The sequence below is a fragment of the Sceloporus occidentalis genome, unplaced genomic scaffold (assembly GCF_023333645.1).
Source record: "Sceloporus occidentalis isolate IW3139 unplaced genomic scaffold, rSceOcc1.0.p SCAF_4, whole genome shotgun sequence".
NCBI lineage: Eukaryota > Metazoa > Chordata > Lepidosauria > Squamata > Phrynosomatidae > Sceloporus > Sceloporus occidentalis.
The window spans coordinates 105,181,150-105,207,652 of NW_028316984.1; the positions used below are offsets into that span (position 1 = coordinate 105,181,150).

Sequence of the window (26,503 nt, forward strand, 5' to 3'; positions counted from 1 at the left end):
TTGGGAAGAGAATTCGCCTTCTCAGTCAAAGAGCAGTGGAGCCACAACAAACTACAAATTCCAGGGCTCCATAGCATGGAACCAGCAAGATAACCAGATGTTCTCTTTTTCTGGGGTATATCTTACATTTCAGTCTGCTGTCCAGGATGAATTCCAAAAATGTCCTCCTTTTTGAGCATCACTAAGAAGCATGAATTTATATTTATACGAGGGGTTTCAGCTTTTACTTGGTCATGTCTTCCATTTTACTTGAAAGCCCTACATTTTGCGGTGCCTTGTCCTCCTTTGCAGTTAGGACAGCTGGTCACCATGGGAGCCAAAAGCAGCTAAAGTGGTGTCAAACTGCAGCCCTGGTCCTTTCACCTGGTGACTCTACTGGTTTTCTTCTCTTTCTTGTGACACCCTTTTCTGCCCCTTGGGTGAAGATTTTTAGTTTTTAGGGGTCATAGATGGACCACTACTACCCCATAAATTCATGGGGATGGGATCCAGATTTTTCCACATCATTAGAATGAATAATGCTTCCAGCGTGCAAAAGGAATATAATAATAATAATAATAATAATAATAATAATAATAATAATAGTTTTATTTTTATACCGCCCTTCTTACAATCAGGGCGGTGTACAGCATAATAACAGATACACAAAATACAATAAAATACATTAAAATCTACAATTAAAATATATTCTGGCCAGCTTGCCACTGCTGTCAGAGGGGGGGGGGGGGGAGAGACTAACTAGGACTTATATTGGGGAATGCTGACTTGAACAGGAAGGTTTTTAGTTCCTTCCTGAACTGGGCCAGGGAGGTGGCCAAGCGGAGCTCTATGGGCAGCATGTTCCAGAGGGTCGGGGCCGCGATGGTAAACGTCCTCTTCGATGTAGAGGATAGTCTTGCCCCAGGGACCCTCAGTAGCTGCTGCCCAGATGTTCTGAGTGTGCGGGGCGGATTGTATGGGGAGAGGCGGTCCTCAAGGTATCCTGGGCCCAAGCCATGTAGGGCTTTATAGGTTATAACCAACACCTTGTATTGCACCCGGAAGCGAATAGGCAGCCAGTGCAGATCTTTAAGTACGGGTGTTATATGACTGGCCCTGGGCATGCCAGTGACCAGTCTGGCTGCCATGTTCTGTACCAATTGTAACTTCCGGGTATGGTACAAGGGTTGCCCCATGTAGAGCGCATTGCAGAAATCCAATCGAGAGGTTACCAGAGCATGTACCACCGTTTCAAGGTCCCTCTGGCCCAGGTAGGGACGCAGCTGGCGAATCAGCCGAAGCTGATAACAGGTGCTTCTGACCGTCACATCCACCTGAGATGTGTGCATTAGTCTCCATTCCAAATATCACAGCAATAAAAAAGTCTTTAACCCGTAAAAATCTAATTTGCTTTTTGACTAATTCTCAATACTATGATGAAAGATTGGAATCTAAGTTTTATGTCACGTCAGCTTTCATCAAGGAGCGAAAATAATTATTAAGGGCTAAAGGGGTTCCAAAATATTTCTTGCCTAGGGTGGCAAAATACCTAGAGCCGGCCTTGGTGCCATGTTGTACAAACCTTGCCATAGAGAAGAAATCAAGAATCCTCTAGGCAACAATATTGTTCTGTAAGATTTAAGCAACTTAATTTTACCTGAAAGGCAGCTGAAGTGATCTGCAGCCCTTCCTGCATATTTTGTTGAAGTTGATTCTGGATGGTAATTTTCTTCTCCTTAGTTATTGAAGCAATGGGGAAGCTCCGAATTACTGTTTGTTCTCCCACTAAGAATATTAGTCAGAGGAGCACTGCATCATAAGTCTAGTAATAAGATTTGTTCATGCTCTACATATTCTACAGTATTATAATCAATCTTGAAAATGGTAATGAAACAAAATCAAAGCTGGAAGAGGTATCAAAACACTGTACTCACTGAACAAAGAAAATATGGAATCTATTAGTCCCCCCCCCCCGCAAAAGCCAATACTCTGGTTAATAAAAAATAATTTTTTTATCACTAAACCTCAATATTTTGTATATTATCAAATGTTGCATTTTATTTATGAACATATGTTCATTCAATTAGAGCACACTATTTCAAAATGTATGATGACAGATATGCAGTCTATCTGCACCAAGTGATATTTGGTTTTGTTCATTCTGATTGTCTTTTGCATGACTGCAATAATTTCAAGAAGCTGAACAAAATGGTAAATACATTCTATATTTGTACCCAAATTGCCTATGTATTTTACATGCTTTACCTACTGAATCATTATTATAAACAATTCTGGAGAGCCACCATACTGTCATTTCTGGTATCTGTTCCTGACCCCAAAGCTGCTGTTTCTTATCCTAACATTTATTTGCTAGTGCAGTCAATTTTAGGCCCAAGTCATAGAATCATAGAAGTCACATCTATGCTGATGAAAAATAAATGTTTAAAAATGTAAATGTAATGTTACATTTTTCCAATATACATCACTTCCACTATTAGAACTGTTTCCACAACTTAGAGAAGTAAACTGGAATGCATTCCTTTAATTTTATGAAACCCACAGAGATTTCAAAGTAGAATTTTTATCCCCAAAAACCTAAAGCTACAATTTTCACTATACAAATAAAAGCAACACAAGAGCAAGAGATGGCTATTCTAAGTGTTGAAGAGAAATATTTTTGTGCTTGTTAACATTACTAGTTCTCTTGACATTTTTGAAATATTGAACTTTTATTATTCCCTGCTGTTTTTCAAAAGCAAAGAACTATTATGAGTTCAGATTTTAGCCCTGTCAACATAAATAGCTGTTCTTTCACCAGGCATGCAAAGAACACTATGGATAAGTTTCTCAGTCCAAACTTTTAACACACTTTACTAATTTTGTACTAAAGAACATGTAAACCTTCATGTTGTACAGGCATGACTATTGAGCTATCATATTAGTTTTACACAGTGTTACCAGGTAGGATTCTCCCCTCAATCAACATGGAGGAGATCCATGTCACTATTAAGTGGTTGTTTAGAAAACACAATTTTGTGTTTCTGAGAATGAAGGATATTACAATAATCAGTTTCCATTTCCTTAGATGCACATATAATAGTATACATTAACTATCACATTTACTAGACCTCCCTGACAAGTATGATCTCCTGGATCACATTTGCATTTGCTAACTGGAGCACATGCAACTGATGGACACTCATTGTGGAAATACAGACACATACTGAGAAAGCAAACAATAGGAGCTCATGGGCTCCATATAGAAGCAATAGCAATAGCAAGTACATTTCTATAGCACTTATCAGTGAACTAGCACTCCCTAGATGGTTTACAATGTGTAAGCCAATTGCCCCCAACAAGCTGGGTACTAATTTTACCGACCTTTGAAAGGATGAAAAGCTGAGTGGACCTTGGGGCCCTCCTCTAGGATTCAACTTACAATATTGTGATTGCAGTGTCAGCATTTAACCAGTGCACCACCAGGGCTCCTTTCTAAGCATAAAATCCTAAGCATAGAGTCTTAGAGTTGGAAAGGACCACAAGAGCCATCTAGTTCAAATCCCTGCCATGCAGAAATATACAACTCTTGAAAGATGCCCATCCAGAGTCCACCACCCTCTAAGGCCACCTATTCCACTGCTGAATCACTCTTACAGTAAACAAATTCTACCTAATATTTTGATTAAATCTCTTTTCTTGTCAACTGAATCCATTGACTCATGTTCTAGTCTCTGGAGCAACAGAAAATAAACTAGCTCCACCTTCTATATGACATTCCTTCAGATATTTAGACAAAGTTATCATGTTACCTCTCAGTCTTCTCTTCTCCAAGCTAAACACACCCAGCTCTCTAGGTAGTTCCTCAAAAAGCTTGTTTTCCAGACCTTTGATTATCTTGGTCGTCCTTCCCTGGACATGTTCTAGCTTGTCAATATCCTTTTCTTTACCCTAGACTGGATACACTATTCCAGATGAGGTCTGACTGAGTACAAGAGTGGCACTAACATTTTCCTCAATCGGTAGACTATAATTGTAGATAACATCCTACAAAGTCTTGCAATTACAATACAATACAATTACAATAGTTTAGTATTGTAAAATATGGGATTATAGAACATTCACCAAAAAGCGAAATTAAAGCGCTTGATATACATATCTGGAATGTGTTTCAAAACTAGCTTAACGAGACTACAGGGTCAAACATTAGCATCAGTTGCATTCTGGAGTAACCATTATTTCGGCACTCTTAACTAAGAACATACCTAGTTGATCATGAGGTGCACCTTTAAATATAACTCTGTATGTTGTAAGGAACAAAGCTCCTTCTGCAGGGAGAATGTGAGGTCCTCCAAGTAATCCTCCAGTTGCTTCCTCTCTGCCATCAGGATCCAGGAGCACACGGAGACCTTCACACACAAACTCTTCCCCCGGTAGCAAAGCTGGTCGTAGAATTTTGGGCTGAATCCAAAGACAAGATTTTTTTTAAAAAATTGTGTAACACATAGTGCACTACAGCTGTCAAACTAAAAATAGTTTGACTAGAAATATTGTAACAATTTCTTGTAAAAGGTCCTAGTAACAGTTGACCTGTACTGAACAAAGAAAGAAAACAAAACAATCTGCTGGTTTTAGCAGTGCACAGAGGTTTCTACTGCAGAGGCATGATTTAAAATGTCAATACCAATATCTGTTTATTAAACTGAAATAGATGCATTTCCTGTCTAGATCCTGTTTGTATCTCTGACTAAAACCTAGCAGGGAGCTACCAGCTTCTGGGATAGACTACTCACATTATTGTTGGATAGCGGTCAAGGTCCTCCTAAGAACAAATAAGTTAATTGGGTGGGTATTCAGTGATTTTAAGCACTGCCTGGCCTCTCCTAAGCTTTTCTGGATTCCCTTGGGCTCTATATTATATATGTAAGCTTTTTAATCCTTAAGCAGGGATCTGTTTTTAACTTGTATGATATTTAATTAGTTTTATATTGTTTTAATGTGGTGTTTTTAAATTGGTTTAAATGTTTTTAATGTGTTTTTATGGAAGCCACCTTGGATCCCAGCCTGGGAGAAAGGCAGCATATAAAAGTAAGTAAGTAAGTAAGTAAGTAAGTAAAATAATTATCTTTTGTGAGTAGAAATGTCCCTCGGAAAAGCTATATTAAACTGTGCTTGTTCAAAAATTTGGACTATATATCTCACACCTGTTTACCATGGTCCTGACAATTACTATGGCAGAGATTGATGTTTGTGGGGTATAAGGGGAATAGTTACAGGTTTTATCTGGGGAATGGCCGCATCCCGTTGTCTAGAAGTGCAAATTTTGAAAAACACTCTGGGTGGGAGAAGATCCACATGAACCAAAAGGTATTTGTGAGAATGCGACAACAAGGAGTCAGTACTGGAACTGGAGGGGTGGGAACACCACAGGTTATGCCAGATGGCCAGCCTAGCACCTCCAGGGAACATACAAGTACACAGACCTCACCCATCACTACTAGAAAGTGTGAGAAAGTGCCATCTGCAGAAGTGCAGACAAGTAGTGACAGTGAGGATGATAGGGGGTGTACAAAAGTCATAATTCCCAGGAGGACTCAGAGGGTCAGAAGGCCACCTGATCGTTTTGTAGTCCAGAATGCCAGAGTGTGCAATGTTGTGGCTGATGAGCCAGAGAGCTATCAGGAGCTTCTCACCTATCTCAGGGAAGAGCAGGAGAGATGGTTTGAGGCCACAGAGAGTGAGTTCTCATCCCTGGTGAATAGGGAGGTATTGTGTGGAACAGAAACACACATGGGACAAATGCAAGGACACATGTGACACATCGCATGTCATTTTGGAGGGGATTGTCAGGGCCATGGTAAACAGGTCTGATAAAATGACAATGATGTGGCCACTAGGTGGAGCTGTTGTGGAAGTTATTTACAGCTCTAGTGGCAGTTACATGTGTCAGCATTTAAACAGTGCATCTTTGGAATGTTGATGCAACTGTCATCATTCATTCTCAACTGTCACTGAGGAAGAGTGAGACAGTGTGCGCCTCAGAGTGGGTTGTTACTGATGTGGATGGTGGATGGTGTCGATGTATATAGTGTTGTACACAGTGGAACTTCTTATATGAATAAAACCCTCATCTGAGAGAAGATTACAGTGTCTCTTTGTTCACTGAGAAAGCAACAGGCGTTTCTCCAGCTCACAAGCTACTGACTACAGTCACGAAGGTGGAGAATCTGGCACCATACGTTGATGTGTTGCCTCACACGCTGTGTAACAACATCAAAAGTGTTCTAACAATAGATAGGATAAATTTAAGCACTAGGCAGAAAAGCTGTGTCTCTGGTTGGCCCCTCCTTGCTCTCTTTCCTTTGGCAGGTGAAGACATTTTTGTTCAGGCAGGCCTTGAATTTTAACTATGGAGCAGTAATGTTTGTGTGTGTGTATGGGTATAGTGGTGTGCTATATTTTTAATCCTGTATTGGAAATTATGTTTTACATGTTATAGTAGTTTTAACTGTTTTTAATTGTGTTTTTAAAATAATGTTATTTAAATCTTTTTAAACATTTGTAAACGAATGCTTTAGCTGAAATTTTTTAAAAATATATTGTAAACCACCTTTCCCCCTTAGGAGAAAGACAGGATATACGTTTAATAAATACATGTATTTATTTAATCAGATAGATATTCTGCTTCTTCAAGCCAAGAGTGAAGGAAGCAGTTGTATTTTCAGAAAAGGGGTACTTACATTACATACTTGTATGCATTACAAGGTGTAATCTCCTAACTGCATCCCTACTAATACTGCACTTATACTGCACTTTGGGAGAGAATTTCACTGCAGATCTCAAAGGAACAGCATGTGGCTACATTTTTGGACTTTCCTGTTTCTTCCTGCATTCTACCTAGTTAAAAAAAAAAGTCTGATGAAGGGTTCTGAAGAACTCAAAATGTGTTCATGCAACTGGTTTCTTTTTGTTTTTTGTTTAGAAGTCTGACTGAGCTATTTTTTTGTACTTCATAATCCACAAAACTATGGATGAACTATTGTTGAAATTTTCAAAATTTTCAGTATGTTTTAAAATTTTCCAACTGACTACTCAACTATATTAGAAAAACAAAAACTTCATCAATTGAACTGACCATCTACTCAAAAGTTTCACAGCTGTAAAAACACAGTCCAAAATACTTGCCTTCTGTATTGGTGGCAACCTTCTACTTTCTCGATGGACTGCCTCCAAAGTTTCAATGTGCATTGCTACAATTCCTGGGAATAAATACCACCACAAATGAGCAGTCCATAGCAAAAGCAAAACAAACTAAAATAAGTACCCTGTTCTAAAAATTGCTTTCAGAAAACCCAGAATAGCGTTTTCACATGACTGTGCAGACACTGACAAACTAAAATTGGAATTACAAATGCTCTTTGTCAACAACAATAAAAACTGTTTCCAGAAATATTTTCTCTCAGACATTACAAAAATAACTCTAAAACAATTTCAAGACTATATTACAGTTCTTCATACCTGGTATCATACAATGAAGACTCCTAATGTGGTCCTGTGTAACTCCACTTTCTGTACAAACCTTGTCTATGAATCTAGTAATGAAACGCACAACGGCATTGGCAATGTCATTGTTCTCAGAATCCTCAAACCCACTTTCAGTGTCATAGCTCTCTGCAACGCTACCTGCAATGCTAAGAAAGCAATTTCAATCAGCTAAATCCACACTTGTAGGTTGGTTTTCGGTTTTAAACAATCATTTATACAACAATAAATAGTAATAATGCAGGAATCCTGATTACGCACCTATTTGTGACAATGCTATTGCTTCCACTTTCCCAGTCTCCAGTAGCTGAAGTTCTTAACAGTTTATTTTTACTGGTATCCAGTGGCACTAGCAAGTACACCATGAGATTGGCAAAATGGATCGCCTGGCTAAAAACCATGCTTTCTTCACTTTGTACTAGCTGATGTTGAGTCTCTTTGCTGATAGTTGGCCATAAGCGCAACTGCTCAGCAGCCAAGTCCATGGCAGTCTTTTCTTGAGTCTGGCCTTCAAAATTGTTCTCCTAAGGGGGAAAGGTGGTCAGACAATATTGTATTATATTACATTGCTGACTTTAATATTCCCTACTAATCCCACCCAGGAGCCAGTATAGAAGAGAAAGGCTACACACAAATCAGAGGGGAGTAGTAATGATGAGTAGAAAAAACCCAGGCTGAAACCAATACCTAACAAATCCCCAAAACATTAAGGACACTAAGGTGAAAATAAGCAATTCATGGATAATGCAGCATGACATAAAGCCACTGCAAGAGGAGGGAGCTGGAGTTTACTTGCTTTATGGAGCATTTTGTACCTCTCCTCATTATCCTCTTGGCTACTATCTTAAAATGCAAAGAATTTCTGACAGATATTTATAGAATGCAGAACACTGTATGCTAATTAGTACGGTGAAGGAGTACATTCAGGTACAATTTATATATAGCCATTTCTATGCAGTCCTTTCTTCAGTCCCCCAGTGCAGTTTTACAAGCTAATTTATAGGTTGCTGTTCTTTTCGCTTCCAAACCCTTGATTCATGCTGAAAACGATCATGAACTGGATGGAAAAACATTAAACTAACTGCCTGACATAGATGATCCAGTACAATCACATGCAGTGTTTCAGTAGGTGAGTCACGTGTAACTATAAATAGTTTATACAGCATCACAAATGTTCATGTTTTCACTTGCTGTATTTATAATTTTCTGTAAACTGGGTGGATGGCACGTAGGCAAAATGTATTGTAGCCTGATGAAACTAGGGCAAAGGTTCCTGGCAACTGTTATCACATTACCTCATTTATGGTAAATTTAGAAGGACTAACCATTGTATAACCAGTCTTCAAGATTTTCTCCAGGGTATGGGGAACCCCTACAAATGTTCTTACCAATCTTACCCTCATTGGGCAGATCTATACTTGGGTGTGTGGAACTGGACTGGCCAAAGCACTCTCCTGCCCTTCCTGCTCACAGTGGCATGCCTGCAAAACCCTTTACAGATGTCTGCTAATGGACGATGTTTGATTTGTGGGGGATTCTTCTCTTTCTTCCATACTACAGCCACATTTCATTCAGTGAAGTTTCCCAACCTTCCATGTCACATCATGTGGATGGGGCAGAGGGAAAGAGGTATAGGGAAGGCCATTTTGCCAACCCAAGCTGCATTTGATTAAATCTAAATCCAACCCATACTGTACAGTGTACTAGCTGTGAGCTTCCTGTTTGTTGCTTTTCCTATATGTTTAATATTCTAGTTGATGCAGTAGATATGTTGTCGGCACCTGAAGACACCAATGACAGTTTCTAGTTATCCAATATTTTACAGAGTCAACATGCCTGTATCAGCTGTATATTGGGAACAAAACTTCAGTACAAATGAACAAAAGAGAGAAACAAGTGGCTTTTATGAAATATTTTTGTATTCATTTTTATACTTGTGTTCTTATGTATATGTGTACATAGGTAAGTGTCTGGAAGTGGTACTTTCCTTCTAATTTGTGAACATTCAGAAACACATCTTAGATATATGTTCAATTGACAGATTTCTGATCAAATATGTATCAGAAACCAGATGTGTGGGCACAAGCTCATCACTGTCCCTCTTCTTACAACTTCCAGATCTCACAGCTCTGTGCAACAGGCACTCCTCCACTTCGACTAGCCGTAACCACACCAGCTGATCTGTTCCAAGTTGCTGCTTCTACCTCTATTTCCTCAGAAATTTGCATAATTACAAAAATGCAGGGGAAATCACTAGGATGATGCTCAGGATTGGAACTGCTATTCTTAATTTAACTTCTTAAAGCGGCATTGACTGCTTCTGGTAGACATCTACACTATCACTTACAACTCTGAACATTATATAGATTGGCTTTCAGGTTTCTACATAAGATAGATGTAGATCTGTATAAATAAACACACCATAGCTATTCATTACTACTATGAGATAGAGGAAGGGGGAGGAATCATTATTTGGAAATTGTTATGGGAAAACTTGATGCACAATGGAGGAAAATCTGTATTCTAGATTTCCTTTGGCTTGAATGTTTATAAGATTTGTCCATTACTGATGTAGTAAAATGAAACATTCTTAAAGGGGAGGGGGGTAAAGTTTTGTCTTGGAGATATGTCTGATTTGAAGCAGAAGGCACTGAGCTTTGCCAGAGCTGAAAATACATGTAACAATGGATGTTAGTATTGCTAGCATATTATGATAATATACTCATCCATCCTAGTAGCACAAATTCTAGAGAAAACATTCCAGTGGTTTATGAGAACACTTGATGCCAGGTGTTTTCATTCAAGACAAAGCTGGCATGCTACAGAAAGCAGTTCAATTTGATTACAATCTAGAGCTAATTATTACTTGGCCTCATGCTCATACAGCATCATTTCATATTTTGGTTTTTTTGCCTGTAAAGAAATAGAAGCAGTAAACTGCATATAAATTAAACATTAAAAATACAGCATTTGTGTATTTGTTGTGTAGAAAAATGCTGAAAGAAAGAAGGCAGTTCAAACATTTACTGTGAATTGCACTCAAAACCAAGATTGTAAATTATTTCTCCCATGTGATGGGAACACTCTGCTTGCTATATTACACCTATGTACCTCAGGGCAGCAATAATGTGGAAAGCACAAGCTATTCTTTACAGGATTACAGTTTTCTTATAACAATGTGTTAAATGCCATAACCCAAGTTTATTTCAGCTTATTGTATTCATTATTTGCGCATTACTGCTTTACTTACCTTTTGCTTTAGGTGTTGTGGATGATTTTCTTCCTTAGCTGATAGGTAGAGGGAACGAATTTGACTTTCCACATCACTGTAAAATGTTGTTTCCCAGAACTGCTGGTTAGCCCATATAGGGTGATCTTGTACACATGTATATGCAAACTGACTGACCCCAGGAGCTAGTTTCTGAAAGCACAATTTTATTTATTATGATCAACTGATCAAACATCTACAAACATCAATCAACAAATGTTAATCAATCAAACTTCACTTATAAAATTATATTAAAAAGAAGAAAAATAAAATTTAGAAGTATATAATCATTATAAATGTATAAAATCACTATAAATTCGGTTGAATTAGGAAAGGGAGGGGACAACTCATGCATAATTCTGCTTTTTTAGAAATGATTTCTCACAGAAGCCTCACTTTTAAGTCAGGAGACTGGCCTGTGAGAGTCAATAAGGATCTGCAAAACTCTTCAGTAATGAAGTACAAATTCTGCAATGATGATTTCTTACAAGAGCTGGGTTATTAAAAAAGAAAAAAAAAAGATCTAACTTACTTCAAAATGATTTATTATTTTTATACAGACTAGTGCTATAAATATGTACTCAATAAGTTTTTGCTCTCCATGAAATTAAAATGGATCTTCACAGGTTGTATATTGTAATGATTCCAGAAACAATGTTATTATTGCAAACGTTCTTCAGATAAGGTCCTTCAAATAAATCCAAAATGGATCCTGTAATCCACTTAATTTAAATGTTTTTGGCACTTTAAATGTTTCACCTATATTGTTGCACTGTTTCCCTCCCATACCTTTACTGAAGATTTGCAAAATACTTTGTTGCTTCATAAGTTCTGATCAATTTTGTATTTTAAAATTGGCCTGCTTTTATAACTCAAAGTTGCACAATACATTTCATGAGCTTTATTCCAAATATCAATTCTAAACACTAAATTATTCTACAGATGTCTATATGTAATATTTCTACCCAGCCTTTCTGAGGATAGCCTGCAGGTGTCTCATTATGAGGACAAGGACAGGTGTTACTCAAGGCAGCCAAACTGCAGCCAGCAGGTGGCAATAGATTTCTGTGAAAATTACATATCATTCACCGCTATGACAACCTTATGAAATAATGAATGTTTCATTAGCTAAATAAACATTCACTGCTGACCCCTTCCCAAAAGATCAACCTCTAAAAAAATTATTGCATGCACAGAAATAGCTGAAGTATTCCTTTGACTACCTCCTCAGCCCTCTTCTTCTAATTGCTATACTTCCCTATTAGCCCACCCAAACGATAATGAATCCTAAATTCACCTAGTCTCCTGAAGTGGGTCCATGGAAGCAAATGTACACAAAGCACACTGTAACAATGAGAGTAATATACACTACACAAATCTACAGATTTTAATGGATAAGAGCCAATACATAGGAAAATATGAAGTGGTTTAGGCCGAGTCAGACTATTGCTTCTTCTAGCTCAGCATTATCAACTGTGCATTAAAGGTGAGATGGTGAAGGCACAATCCCATTGAGGAAGAAAAATTGAAGGTTTCTAAATAAAACAGGGTGAATGTACGAAGAACTATCAGATGAGCTCAGCCTTCGTATAAGAAATGAAAGAAGAGGAATATAAACTAATAGCCGGTATTTGTAGGGGGAAAGGTGGAAAACCTAAAGCTCAGCATGAGACCAGGCTTTTCAAGAGGTTAAAAATAAAAAGGATGATGAAATGCTAATGAGACAGACAGAAAGCCAAACTGTTAAATACCTTCTTTGTCTCAGTTTTCTACCAAAAGGAAAATAGTGCCATAACTGGTAAAAATCATGCAGCAAGAGGACTACCGCCCAGAATAGGTTAAGTAGTAAAGGAATGCCTACTTACTCTAAATGAGTTCAAGTCTCTAGAGCTGGATAAACTGCATACAAGAACACTAAAGGAACTTGCTGATTTAATATTAGAGCCACACTCAATACTCTGAGCATTCTGGAACTGCATTTACATTGTAGAAATAATGGTTTGATACCACTTTAACTGCCATGGCTCCATGCTATGGAATTTTTGGATTTGTAGCAGGGATGTAGCTGGGGGGGGGGGGGTCCTTGGGGTCTGGACCCCCCCTTCCATTAGAAAAATGAATGGTGTGTGCTGCTGCGCCACCGCGCCCAAGCCCCATTATAATGGTGGCACTTAGTCTGGACTCCCCCCTTTCCTAAAATCCTGGCTACGTCCCTGTTTGTAGTTTTGTATGATATTTAGCCTTCTCTATCAGAGAGCTCTGTGTCACAACAAACTACAAATCCCAGGATTCCACAGGACAGAACCATGACAGTTAAAGTGGTGTCAAACTGCATTATTTCTGCTGTGCAGATGCAGCCTTAATGAACAAGAGAGGTCACAGCAGATTGGAGGAAAGCAAATGTTTGTTTAAGTTATGTACACTTAAGTATTTAAGTTGTAATTACTATGAGCCAGCATGGCTTTCTCAAAGTAGTCTTAAATCTTTTGATAAGAGTTACAAGCTTGGGAGATCAGGAGTGATGTGGATATAGTATATCTTTCAATAAAGCTTTTGGCAAGGTTCCACATGGCCTGAAACACATGGGCAAAATGATGAGGCTTCAGGCTGTGTTGTGGTTGTGTCATTTACAAAACACACACCCTGAATGTGGCCTGAAGCCATGCTGACGCGCCATGTCATTTCCAAAGAACCAGGCTAAGAAGGAGCAGATAGAATCCTCTCCTTCTGGCAGCCTGCTTCAGGACTGAGGTAGTGGTCTGGAATGGGACAGGGCCTGTGTAGTCACCATGATCCCCACAGTCCTTTTGGCCCATCTGCTTTAGGCGCTTTAGGCCCATGATATTCTTGCAGGCAAGCTGATAAACTGTGGGCTAGACAGCATTACAGTTAGGTGGGTTTGAAACTGGTTGACAGACTGAACCCAAAGAGATTTCACCAATGATTTTTCATCCTGGAGGTAAGTGATTCGTGAGCTGCTTCATGGTTTTGTCCTGCGCTGTGATGTTTAACATCTTTATAAGTGACTTAGGTTCTATATAGATGGGCCCAAAATGCCGGTCTGTAGGCGGAGTCAGGGCGCAGCATCCTGATGATGGACACTCTGACTCCGCCCCCAGGGCATCATGATGCTGGGTGTGCACCATTCCAGATGATGCACGGCATCCTGGTGTGTCTCTGGCACTGCATCCAGATGATGCAGCGCTGAAGGGGCGCCACACAGCTGTGCTCCCGCAGCTATGGCACCCTTTGGAGGGTGCAAAAAGGAGCCGTTTGCAGCTCCTTTGTGTGCCCTCCAGAGGCCAGATTGGGGCTGTGGCGTGAGGTTGCTGCAGCCCTGATCCGGCAAGAAAAGGGGTGGCCTCCCACCACCCCTTAGGGGTAGTCTGTAGAGCTCCTTAGATAATGGACTAGAAGGCACAATCATCAAATTTGCAGATGACACCAAATGGGAGAGAGTAGCAAATACTCCAGCAGAAAGAATCAGAATCCTGGCTTTGACAGATTAGAGAGCTGGGCCAAAACTAGTAAAATGAATTCCATCAGGGATAAATGTAAAGTACTACATCTAGGCAGAAAAATGAAATGTACAAATATGAGCTGGATAACACTTGTCTGGAAGGCTCTACATGTGAAAAGGATCTAGGATCTTAGCAGATTACAAGCTAAAATGAACTCAACGGTGTCATGCATTGGCCAAAAAAGCCAATGCAGATATGGGCTGCATCAACATAATTTCCTATCAAAGGAATTTGTACTGCTCCTATATTCTGCATCGGAATATATTCTGCTATATTCTGCATTGCACCTGGAAATAACTGAGTACCACAATTCAAGAAGGATATTGACAAATTGGAATGTGTCCAGATAAAGGCTATCAAGATGATCACAAGTGTGGAAACCAAGCCTTATGAGGAACAACTTAGGGAGATTGGAATGTTTGGCCTGGAAAAAACGATGAAGTGACACGACAGCCATCTTTAAATAAGGAAGGGATGCCATTCAGAAGATAGAGCAAGTTTGGTTTTTTGTTGCTCCACAGACTAGAACATGAGCCAATAGGTTCAAATTACAAGAGATGAGATTAGACCTAAATATTACAAAGAACTTTGTTACTGTACTATTTGACAGCAGAATGGATTGCAGGATGGTGTATTCATCTTTGGAGGTCTCTATACAGAAGTTGAATGGGCATCTTTCAGGAGTGCTATAGTTTTAAATTCCTGCATGCCTGGGAGCTGGACTAGATGGCCCTTCTGATCCATTCCAATTCTAATGTTCAAGTTTTCCTTGGCAGAGTCTCCTTTCATGCAGAATTCTTTCCTATATCTATCTGGAGATTCTTGGTGGTCTTTTATCTAAATATTGGCTTAGACCTGCTTATCTTCCAAAACCAGCTGAAAACAGATGAAAGTCAGTTGTTGGAGATACTGTTGACAGCGTGTACATCTGACTTTAGAGATGGTATATACAGTTGGCCCTCGGTATTCACTGGGATTTGGTTCCAGACCCTCTGTGTATATCAAAATCTGTGGATGTTGAAGTCCCATTATATACAAAGGTGTAGTAAAATGGAGTCCCTTATATAAAATGGCGAACACAAAAGTCCGCCCCCCCCATATTTTTTTTATCTGTAGTTGGTTGAATCTGTAGATACAGAATGTGTGGATGTGGAGGCATTTCATGCCAACTGTAGTGTGTTCTGGATATGTCCCCAACACTTTAAGGATCGGGATGCTTTTTTGTTTTGGTGTGTGGTTTGTGAATGCAATAACATTTTGTTTTATCTCTGGGCGTTAAAGTAGTCTCAGTGGCATAAAATGCCTCTCATCAGCATAAGCTGGTCTAACGCGTCTCAACATAGATATTGTGGGCACAACAGCCAAGTGGTAACAGGTAACAGCCTGTATACTGGCAATACCCATGACTATGGCAATTATCTGCACATTCCAGGATATCCTACTTAATTCCATTCAAAGCAGCATTTCATTAAAGGCCAAACTGAGGGCTGTACCATCTGAGATATGGAAGAGGACCTGGGATTAGACCCTTTTTTCTTTTCTAATTGTGGCATCAAGTTTTCAGAAATGCCTCACTAGTTGTGACTTCTTCTCTTTTCATTGGCAGGTCATGAGAATTTTATTTACCCAGGATTTCTCTGCATGTTTAGTTTTGTGGTTTGTCTGGGTTATTTACTTACTTATTTATTTTTTAAAAAACAACAACATACTCTTTCTACTGCAATGTTCTTTGGTAGCACTGTTCAAATCTTTGTTATGATGATATCATCTCAATTTTTAAATCATAGAATCATAGAGTTGGAAGAGACCACAAGGGCCATTTAGTCCAACCCCCTGCCATGCAGGAAATCTAAATCAAAGCATCCCTGACAGATGGCCATCCAGCCTCTGTTTAAAAACCTCTAAGGAAAGAGACTCCACTACACTCTGAGGGAGTTTGTTCCACTGTCGAACAGCCCTTACTGTCAAGAAGTTCCTCCTAATGTTGAGGTGGAATCTCTTTTCGTGGAGCTTGCATCCATTGATCCGGGTTCTAGTCTCTGGAGCAGCAGAAAACAAGCTTGCTCCCTCCTCAATATGACATCCCTTCAAATATTTAAACAGGGCTATCATATCACCTCTTAACCTTCTCTTCTCTAGGCTAAACATTCCCAGCTCCCTAAGTCGTTCCTCATAGGGCATGGTTTCCAGACCCTTCACCATTTTGGTCGCCCTCCTTTGGACATGCTCCAGTTTCTCAACATCCTTTTTAATTTGTGGTTCCCAGAACTGGAAACAATATTCCAGGTGGGGCCTGACCAGAGCAGAATGGAGTGGCACTATTACTCCCCCAATTGTTTCAGAATGCTGTACATGTAGAAGTGATACATAGATGCAAACAAACCAAGAAACTGGAGTAGTTTTGGATTTTGTTGCTGATATGGGCACTTTAAGATCCCTAGTTTATTATTGTAAATAAAGTTTCATTATTCTTTTGATTTATTAATAGGATCACTCCAACGAGAAACAGATAAAGAAACAGCAGTTAGTTTTAATAAAGTGATCCCATTGAGCTTCTTCAGAGTACTTCTCAGAGATATCATATCTTTGTTTTCCTCTTACTATATGATCTTCCTTTGGTCTTCCTCAGATTACAGGAGATTGTGCACACTCTGCTTCTTCCACAATGGAATATCATCCAGCTAGTTTATAGCAAAAACCCAACCCAACCCAAACCCCCAAACCCCAGATGCCTGAATGGCAAATATGTAACCAGGCTGATAAAGTATTATGCTATTATTGCTGGAATGTTGCCACAGCTAAGCCAAAATTTATAAAATTCATATTCATAAATTCAAATTCCTTAAAAGATACTGCAAGTCAAGATCTTAAGTATTTATATATAAAACATGCCATCTTACAGTTCTTTTCTGAAGATATAAATCAAATAATTGCAGGACTGGAATCTAAATATACACTTATGATGTGACAAAACACAAGCAACCCTGTTCAAGCATAGCAGGGCTAAGAATGTATAGGTGAAAAGATGATACAGCTATATGCAAAGTAATTTATTAGGGGTATAATCTAACCAAAGTGAAGCAGTTTTAAGTCTCACTGATTTCAAATGGGGAGATTTAAGCATATGCTCAACTCAACTACTCATTTAAATGAGACTTAAAAATGCTTCTCTTAGTTGTACTGTGCCCAGTATTTTCACATTTGTATATTTTACAGCATAGTCCTAGTGTATTAACAATAAATGCTTAAATTTCGCTTTGGTAATATGTGGTGCAAATATTTAATTTTCAGTTTCAAGCTGAGGATCACATCGCTCCTTCACTACACACTTACAAAAACAACATAAAGGGCATTTTTGCCAAAAGCATTTTTGATGCCAAGTTATAAAACCTCAACAGGGAACATCCTAGAAATTCTGACAAAACTTCATAACTATCATAGTGTGAATGGCGCCACTATAATATGTATATTTAATAAGGTTCTTTTGTGTGCCAATTTAAACATGATTAAAATGAGTAAAGTATTGAAATTGAAGATTACCTGTGACTCTACATATATATTCAAGGCATATGGATTAGGAAAATAGCTCCTAGCTAAAACTGTAATTAGATCTGACATCAAGACTAAGAATCAACGTGGGTATCTACAAGATTCTTTTACAGTTGTGAACTCTCCCCCCAGTCTCTGAAATCAATGATCAGTTGACCAGCAAAGAACACTGAAATCTGTAGACAAATAGATAGAGAGATAAATAGATTTTATTTATCAAAACATTTTTTTAAAAACTTCTTCATCCTTACTCATATCCACATAGTGTATATTTGCTGTTATGTGCCTTCAGGAGTTAGGTTAGTTGTGATTAATAAGCCTCATTTATGCCATGAGCCTATTGACTAACATTGTATTCCCCTCTCCCTATGTATATATTATCCTCAGGATGGCAATCAGGATTCTAGGCTCTGGAGGTCTGTGCCAATAGACTGGAGCAGATTGTTGCACAATGAGTGCTGGTAGGGACAACACTTGTACTTGTAGTGTATGACATTTGCGCTGTGGAAAGATAGAGATGAATAACAATGGAGACAGGTTGGCTATCAGTCCATTGACTATTAGCAGGACCATTAAAAACATCATCACACTAGGATTTTCACTACTGGATCTATATTCATGTTCACATGCCATTTCGCTTAGATGAAGATCCAAAATGAGGCTTTTGTGGGATGTAGGCTTCAGAAATATGGGTAAGATGTCTCTTTCTTTTGCTCCCTCAACAGAATATATCGGAGAGGTTGTTCTATTATACTTGCATGCAGGTTGAGTCTCTCTTATCTGGAATTTCAAAATCTGAAATATTCCAATATCAAAAATTGTCCATGGCTGAGTTAGTGACACTTTTGCTTTCTGATAGTCCAGTGTACACAAACTTTATTTCATGCACAAAATTATTAAAAATGCTGTGTATAAAAGAATCTTCCATAGGCTGCTAAAATGAATACCCAGATTATTGGGGGCAATTAGCTTACACTTTGTAAACTGCTTAGTACATCAGTAAGCAGTATAGGAAATGCACTTACCATAGCTAATTTCATGTTTAGACTTGGGTCCCATTTCTAAGATAGCTCATTATGTATATGCAAATCTTCCAAAATCTGAAAAATTCCAAAAGACAAAACACCTGGTCCCAAGAATTTTGGATAATGGAAACTCAACCTGTACTTGGATTCATTCCTTTTTATAGCATTTTGTGATTGCCTATCATCATACTTTTTTAACATTACAACTGATTAAACTTTTAGTCTTCTCCCTACCGTGCCATACCTTCCCCTCCTAGAATTCTGAATGAGAAACAGCAACTTGAATATGATATATGATATATCAGGTTCATCGGCACCTTCCTTGACTCTGAAGACTGTGTTGCCTATCTCCCTCAGGACCGCTTCCAAGCTCTTTGTGCTACGGTCATGACTTGTCTCGCTCACAGGCAAGTGAGGGCCAGCGATGTCCAGATAGCCCTGGGACACATGGCCTCCACGACGTTCGTGACTCTATGGGCAAGGCTGCGGTTTCAGCCCCTCCAGTCATGGTTGCTGTCGGCCTTCAATGCAGTGACAGACCCTCTGTCCAAGTGGATCACAGTCCCGAGGCCGGTTTTTCGCTCACTCCGCTGATGGCTCAACTCCCAGAAAATTTGCGTCGGCATGCCCCTTTTGCCTTCTCAGTCTCAGGTCACCTGACCATGGAAGGGTGGGGTGCCCACATGTCAGGCCTCTTCATCAAGGACAAGTGGTCTCTGGACGAACAAGCTCTCCACATCAATGCCCCTGAAATGATTGCAGTGGAAAAGGCCTTGAGAGCTTTCGAGATGAACCTTTCCAACAAGGTAGTACTCCTCCTGACGGACAATACCACAGTGATGTACTACCTCAACAAGCAAGGAGGCACCAGGTCACAGACCCTGCTGGACATCACACTCCACATCTGGGAATGGTGCATCCCGAGAGGGATTCTGCTCCAGGCAATCTACTTGCCAGGAGAAAAGAACGACTTGGTTGACCAGCTCAGCAGGTCTTCCACCATTTGCCACGAGTGAAGACTCCATCCTGAGACGGTCAACGACCTCTTCCGTCATTGGGGAACCCCACAGATTGACCTCTTCACGACTGCTCTCAACAGCCACTGTCCCCAGTTCTGTTCCCAAGCGTGCCACGACAACACCATCTTCGCTTGGTCTGGAGAGATGCTATACGCCTTCCCTCCATTTCCACTGATCACCACGGTGGTGTCCAAGATGATGTGAGACCGCTCAGATGCCATCCTGATCACGCCTTGGTGGCTGAGACAACTGTGGTTTCCATCTCTGCTCCACCTCTCCCAGAAAGACTTTCTCCATCTCGAGTTCCGTCCAGATCTCCTCACTCTTCAGGATGGCCGGGTCCGATGGTGGTGTGGAGACTCCGTCCCTAGACCCACTACCTCCCTCGTTACGGATGGTGATCTTGGCTGCCCAGAAGCTGGCCACCAAGAAATCCTACGCTTCCAAATGGAAGACATTTGTTGATTTTCTCTCCATGAGAGATCTTTCTCCATCTCAAGTGTCGACACCAGTGGTGTTGGAGTTCCTGATGACACTTTTGGATTTGGGGCTGTGCCTCACTTCCATCAAGTGTTATCTTTCTGCCTTCTGTTCTCATTTCCAGTTTGATAGCAAACCTTCTTTTTTCAGGGACCCTCTGGTGAAGAGTTTCCTGAAGGGTTGCAACAACCTCCATCCTCCGGTCTCGGTACCGACACCTGCTTGGAGTTTGGACTCTGTGCTGTCTTGTTTGCAATCTGAGCCATTTGAACCCATGGCCACATCTGACTTGAGGCTGTTGACTTGGAAGACAGCCTTTCTTGTGGCCATCACCTCTGCCCGCTGTGCGGGTGAACTCTCTGCTTTATGGAGGGATCAGCCTTTCCTTAGGTTCCATCCATAAGGATAAAGTTGTCCTCCATACCGACATTACCTTCCTGCCTAAGGTGGTGACTTCCTTTCACATGTGTCAGGACATTGTTTTACCGACCCTGGCCTCAAACCCGACCACTGACACCGAATGCTGTTTGCACACCTTGGCTTTGGCTTTCTATTTGGACAGAACTGTGGGTTCGAGCCATTCTGAGAGACTGTTTCAGTGCTACTCGGAACCAAAAAAGGGACTGCCTGTGAGCACAGAGGCTTTCCAAATGGGTGGCTGGTACCATCCACTCTGCTATGAACTGTCGGGCAGACCTCTCCCGGCCAGGGTTCGGTCCCATGCAACTAGGGCGGTAGTGACATCCTCCGCTTTTTTGACTGGGGTCCCCTTGGAGGATGTCTGTAAAGCTGCTGTTTGGTCCCAGCCCTTGACTTCCACCAAACACTATAGGCTGGACACCAGGGCCAAACGGGATGCAGCTTTTGGGAGGGCAGTGTTGGTTTCAGGTTTACATTGATTTTGCACTGCATTTCCATTTGTTTCAAGTTTGACAATGAATGTCTTTATTGCCAGAATTGGCATGGTTTACAAAGTTTGACATGGTTTACATAGGTCCTTCGCGACCTAATATGTTGCAAATGTGCGTTATGAATTGAACATGTTAAGGTACTATTTATTCAAGTACTGAACACATCAAACACAGTTTTGGTTCAAAGATCTTTATTGTGTGGTTTAATAAACACAGCTTTATTTTAACCTAACTTTGGTGTCATGACACTCCCTCCACCACTGACCTATGCTTGTCAGTCTAACCCATTTGTATGATTTGCAGAGACCACGAAGAAGAAGGACAGGCTGCTCACCTGTGATGGTGTTTCTTTGAGTGGTCATCTGTGAATCCATACAAATCCTGCCTTTCCTCCCCTCAGTGTCCTGCTCTACATTGGTTCATTCTCATGTCGCTTGCACAGCGTAAATTTCAGAACTGGGGAAAGAGTGGGAAGGCAGGGGACTTATAAGGGATGGGCGGAGCTACTGACAAAAAGTTGCAAAGTTAACTTTGCCCAGTGATTTCGGAAGTTTCCGAACAGCACTGTGCAGGCACAGTACAACCCATTTGTATGTATTCACAGATGACCACTCGAAGAAACACCGTCACAGGTGAGCAACCTGTCTTTGTTGGCTATATAACCATAAATGTTAAATACCACTCCCTTTTGATCAAGTTTGGAAAATGACTTGAAAGTGTGCTTTTAAATCCAAGTTAATGCCCAGTACCCATGCAACTGTTAAGGTTTGTGAGAAAAGGTTAGTTGGAATTCATGCTCTGATTTGGAAGGTAGTTGATATTGGCCCCTTGGAAAAGTAAGACCCACCATATGTGTGATAGACTCTTGCCCCTCCTACCTTACTAAATAGGCTAGAGGGGGATTGACTGAGTAAGCATGGGGAGTGATTAATGCCTCTTGTTGTAGACAGTGTCCCAGCATGCCTGAAGGAGGCTGTCGTAAGACCTTCTGAAATAGCCTTCCCTGGATCCTACTTCATTGCATAATTATGGGCCAGTCTCCAACATTCCATTTTTGGGCAAAGTATTAAAGTGTGTGATGGCTTCTCAACTCCAGATTGGGGGCGCAGCAACTATATGCTGTGGCTCCAATCCGCCTTGAGGCTGCACAAAAAAGGAGCAGCAAAGATCTGCTCCTTTTTCGGGCAGCAAAAAGCCACATTTCTTGTTCTGCCACAGTCCCAAGGCAGCTTCAGGATATTCCGGTGGTGTGCAGTGTGTAAATGCCATGCTGTCAGAGTGTTCTGAAGCTGCCCATTTCTGGGTAGCCGGGCAGCTTCAAGTCTTGGGCCCGTGTGGTGTTTAAATGCCATGGCCCAAAGCTGTTGGGAAGCTGGCTTTTAGAGCTGGTCTGTTCCGGCTTGCAGTCCTTTAATTAATTTTAATGCTTTTACTTATAATTCTTTGACTTTTACATACATACTTTTATTGAATTTTTATACAGTTTTAAAATCTGTATTGTTTTAAAAATATGTTGCTAGCCAGTTTGAGTCTCATTATTGGGACAAAGGTGGAATATAAAATAATCATAATCATAATGGCATAATGCTTTTACTGTGGTAATTTTCTAGAAATAAGTCTGTCGCTTCACCACAAAAAGCTGTAGGTGCCAAGCATGCCTTCAGAAAAGTATACATTTGATGAATGTAGAGGGTTGCCCCCCCCCCCACAAAGTTCTCTTGGCATAAGGATTATAGTAGCTGAAAACAGGGATCTGGATTATCTGTTTCATTCATACATTTACTTTACTACTAATGTTAAACCATCTTGTTAATAAAATAGTACTCTTTCAGATTAGGGGAGTTAAGGCCCTCTAGATATTGTTGGACTGCAGCTCCCATCCCTCTTTAGATGATGGCTAGACTGATGGAAGCTGCATTTCAACATCTGAATGGCCAAGAGTTGCACAGCTCTGTTGTACAAGATACTCTTGGGCTGCTGCCACACTGCAGAATTAATGCAGTTTGACACTGCTTCACCCGCCATGGCTTTATCCTATGGAATCCTGTGATTTATAGTTTATTGTGGTTCCTGAGCTCTCTGAAAGGGAAGGCTAAATATTTCACAAAATTACAAATCCCATAATTCCATAGAACTGAGCGATGGCAGTTAAAAGCTGCATTAATTCTGTGGTGTATATTTATTTATTTATTTAGGTATTTATATCCCGCCCTTCATCCCTAATGGCTCTCAGGGCGGCTTACAATTATTTTTAATCAGACAGTTCCCTGCCCTCAGGCTTACAATCTAAAAGACACGAAAAAAAAGGAGAAGGGAATGGTGGAGGGAAAGGGGTTGAGGTCCAGTGGTTCTTCTCTCCCTCTGAGGCCTGGACCAAGGCAGATGGATTGGAGGGAGGGCTCTTCCTTCTTCCAGGCTAGCCCTGATGGAGCTGGACCTGCCTGGTGAACTCACTCTCAGGCCGGCAGATGACAGTTATGGAGAGTGGAGTCTCCTTCCTCTCAGGCCGGTGGATGGCAGTTATGGAGAGTGGAGTCTCCTTCCTCTCAGGCCAATATGCAGCCTAGCACTCATAATATCTCACAAGCATCCCATAGTTTGAGTTTGGGATGCAATAGCTGAAATTCTTTCTGCAGTTATCCTTTAAGTAACCCATTTGCAAAGCCTCCAAACAGTGCCTTGAGATGGTGAAGAGTGTGTTTCAGAGAGAGAAACCTCCCAATCACAAGAAGAGCAATGTTTGATGAGAGATATTGAGGTCATAGATGCCATGAGAAAATAGCATGGGGGTGGGGCAGAAAAGAAGCAACAAAAGGGCTGTTTTTTTAAAAATAAGATGATTAGAGAAAGTGAAAAAAGAGAGATATTGAGTAAAAACATGAATGAGGCAAAGAGAAAGAAACCATTCAGCACCAGAACGCTCCAAGGAGACTAGCTTTTTTGGTGGATGAAAAGAAACTGAGGAGATAGTAGCTTGGTGGGTTGGGACATACATGGTAGACAGTGGAGGCAGAGTATTCTTGTCAAGCTACTCTACAATGTTCCATAGGTGTTTTCTGCGCAGGTGCAAAAACCCATTTGTGTGAAGCACAGACCATGAAGAAGAACCGTGAAGTTAAACAGCCCAATAAAAAAGAACTTTTTGTTTTGTTTTTAAAAAAATGATTCCTGACTTGATTACAAATTATGTCCAAATTATATAAAAGCATCTGAGGAATTATGTTACAAATTATGTAAAAGCATCTGAGGAAGTAGACTGAAGTCTACGCAAGCTCATGCTGCCAACTTATTCCTATCAGTTAGTCTCGAAGATGCTACAAGATTTCTATATATATACTGATTCTTCAGACTAACATGGCTATATCTTTAAATTATGTCCAAATTGTGTTCAAGGCCTGTGGCAAAATCTGCTAAAACAAATGCAAATGTCACTATGACACTACTGTGCTCTTTTAACAGAAACATTTTAAAGTGCTTGAATTAAGCTGGGCTTCACTCGTGTTGGCCAACATATTCAGAAATTAATGGACCTAATTCTAAAAACAAATTGCTTTGCTTGGAATCAGGGTAGAGGAGAATGCAGCAGTGTTAATACTGTCACAAACAATGAATTATTCTGTTAATCCCAAGAGCATCATTTATAAAATATTTCTTCAGTGTTAAGATTTTAGTTTCAAACAGTCTACTAATTAGGATATTTCTTAGAAAGGAGATCACATACTACTGAGAAATCAAACAAATGTCATTTTTTTTTGGGGGGGGATTAAAAATAAACTTTTGGCAATTCAGTGAGTGATACCATTATCTACAAATATTCAATTGCATAATGTAATTGCAAACTGCTAACTCTAAATGAAATATATATGCATTCTCTTTAGATTTTATGACATTAATACAGCTAAAGTTAGACACAACTAAGGCTGCAATCCTCAGCTCATTTACACAGCTACTACACTGGGCTAACCCAAGACATTTTGCTGCCTGAAGCAAGATGTCATGTTAGTTCTTTAGCCCTTTTCTGTTTATAAAAGCTAAGTGGAACTGGCAAATAAACACACCAGCAATGATTCATTACTCCTAAAGCAGCATGTGGTTTATGTGGGCCAGGCCAAGCCAAGCCTTTCATCAGAGAGGAACAGACTGGCAGTGCACTGCTGCCCCCATAATTTGGTTTCTTCTCTGTTTGGTCCAAACCTAAGACTGGACATGCTACACCCTATTGAAAGCAAGAGGGCTTAAGTCAGTTAAGAATAACGGAATTTACAGTGCAGGCCCATGCATGTATATTTGTAGCTTCCATGTCTTCAACAGACTATAATCTTTAGTAAGCACAATCAGGATTGCAGCCTCAATCATGTCATGTTTACTTCAATAAGAATCTCATTATATTCAGTGGAGTTGTTTGAATCAGAATCTACACACCCTAATATATTGTATATTTTAGTCAAATAGATTTTTTAATTTTAGTTTAGACCACATTAGAGTCTAATATGCATGCCTTGTCCTTACATTTGTATAAAAATGGAAGAAAGCTATCAGGAACTTAGCTTGTCACTCAGATCCAATTCTTCTCACCTCTTTTTAAAAAGCCACCTTTTAAAACAATTATGCTCTCAATACTGCTTATCTGACACCATGGTTTCTCATCCTCCTTCCCAAAACAGCATAAGCACTGGGTTTCTATCCCTGTGTTAACTGCTGTTCATTACTCTCATGAGATATCTAAATGTCTTCTGTTTTCCTAAATAGTCTGGCCAGTTTTTATGACTGTCCTTCATAGGTGGACCTTTCTCCCAAAACAGTGTCATCTTATTTTATTTTCTTCAATCACTTCTGAAAACCCATCTAGGCCATAAAGATTTCTGACCTCTTCCTCCATGAATAAACATGTAGTTTCTATACATCTTGTTACTTTTCCTCCTTTTCTTCTTACTATAAATGGCACCCGTATCTTCTTAACTTTTCATTTCCTGAGTAAAACACTGTGTAATTATCTGACCCAAAATGTCCTAGTCCTGTCCACTTTAGCCCACTACCTCAAGTACTGATGAACAGGAGAGGCAAAGTAGTTAAAGGATATAATGCAAATCAAGTCAGTAAGAATCCAAGGAAATCCAATAAATACAACCTGAATCCAATTTATGCTCCAACTATAGAGGCAAAAGAGGAAGATACTGGAAGATTCTATGATGCAGTTCAAGAGGGAATTGAT

At 40.0% G+C, this 26,503-nt stretch overlaps 1 protein-coding gene and 1 long non-coding RNA gene across 12 annotated transcripts in view; one reads left to right on the forward strand and one right to left on the reverse strand.

Annotated features, from left to right (window-relative positions):
• The window catches only part of LOC149314462 (uncharacterized), a 184,741-nt gene that overhangs the window by 104,738 nt on the left and 53,500 nt on the right, over positions 1 to 26,503 (forward strand). The window lies entirely within an intron of this gene.
• SBF2 (SET binding factor 2) overlaps positions 1 to 26,503 on the reverse strand; it is a 341,214-nt gene that overhangs the window by 62,261 nt on the left and 252,450 nt on the right. For 10 of the 11 annotated variants that reach the window (XR_016280926.1, XM_089521164.1, XM_089521165.1 and 7 more), the window contains 6 exons: positions 10,769 to 10,939; positions 7,780 to 8,042; positions 7,495 to 7,667; positions 7,162 to 7,235; positions 4,242 to 4,437; positions 1,637 to 1,764 (listed from right to left, as the gene is read on the reverse strand). Coding sequence is in view for 10 of the 11 variants with exons in the window: in XM_089521164.1 (XP_089377290.1) it covers positions 1,637 to 1,764; positions 4,242 to 4,437; positions 7,162 to 7,235; positions 7,495 to 7,667; positions 7,780 to 8,042; positions 10,769 to 10,939 (1,005 nt within the window). In the remaining variant the exon portion in view is untranslated. The remainder of the gene's footprint in view (positions 1 to 1,636; positions 1,765 to 4,241; positions 4,438 to 7,161; positions 7,236 to 7,494; positions 7,668 to 7,779; positions 8,043 to 10,768; positions 10,940 to 26,503) is intronic. The other variant, XM_089521169.1, reaches the window with a different exon arrangement.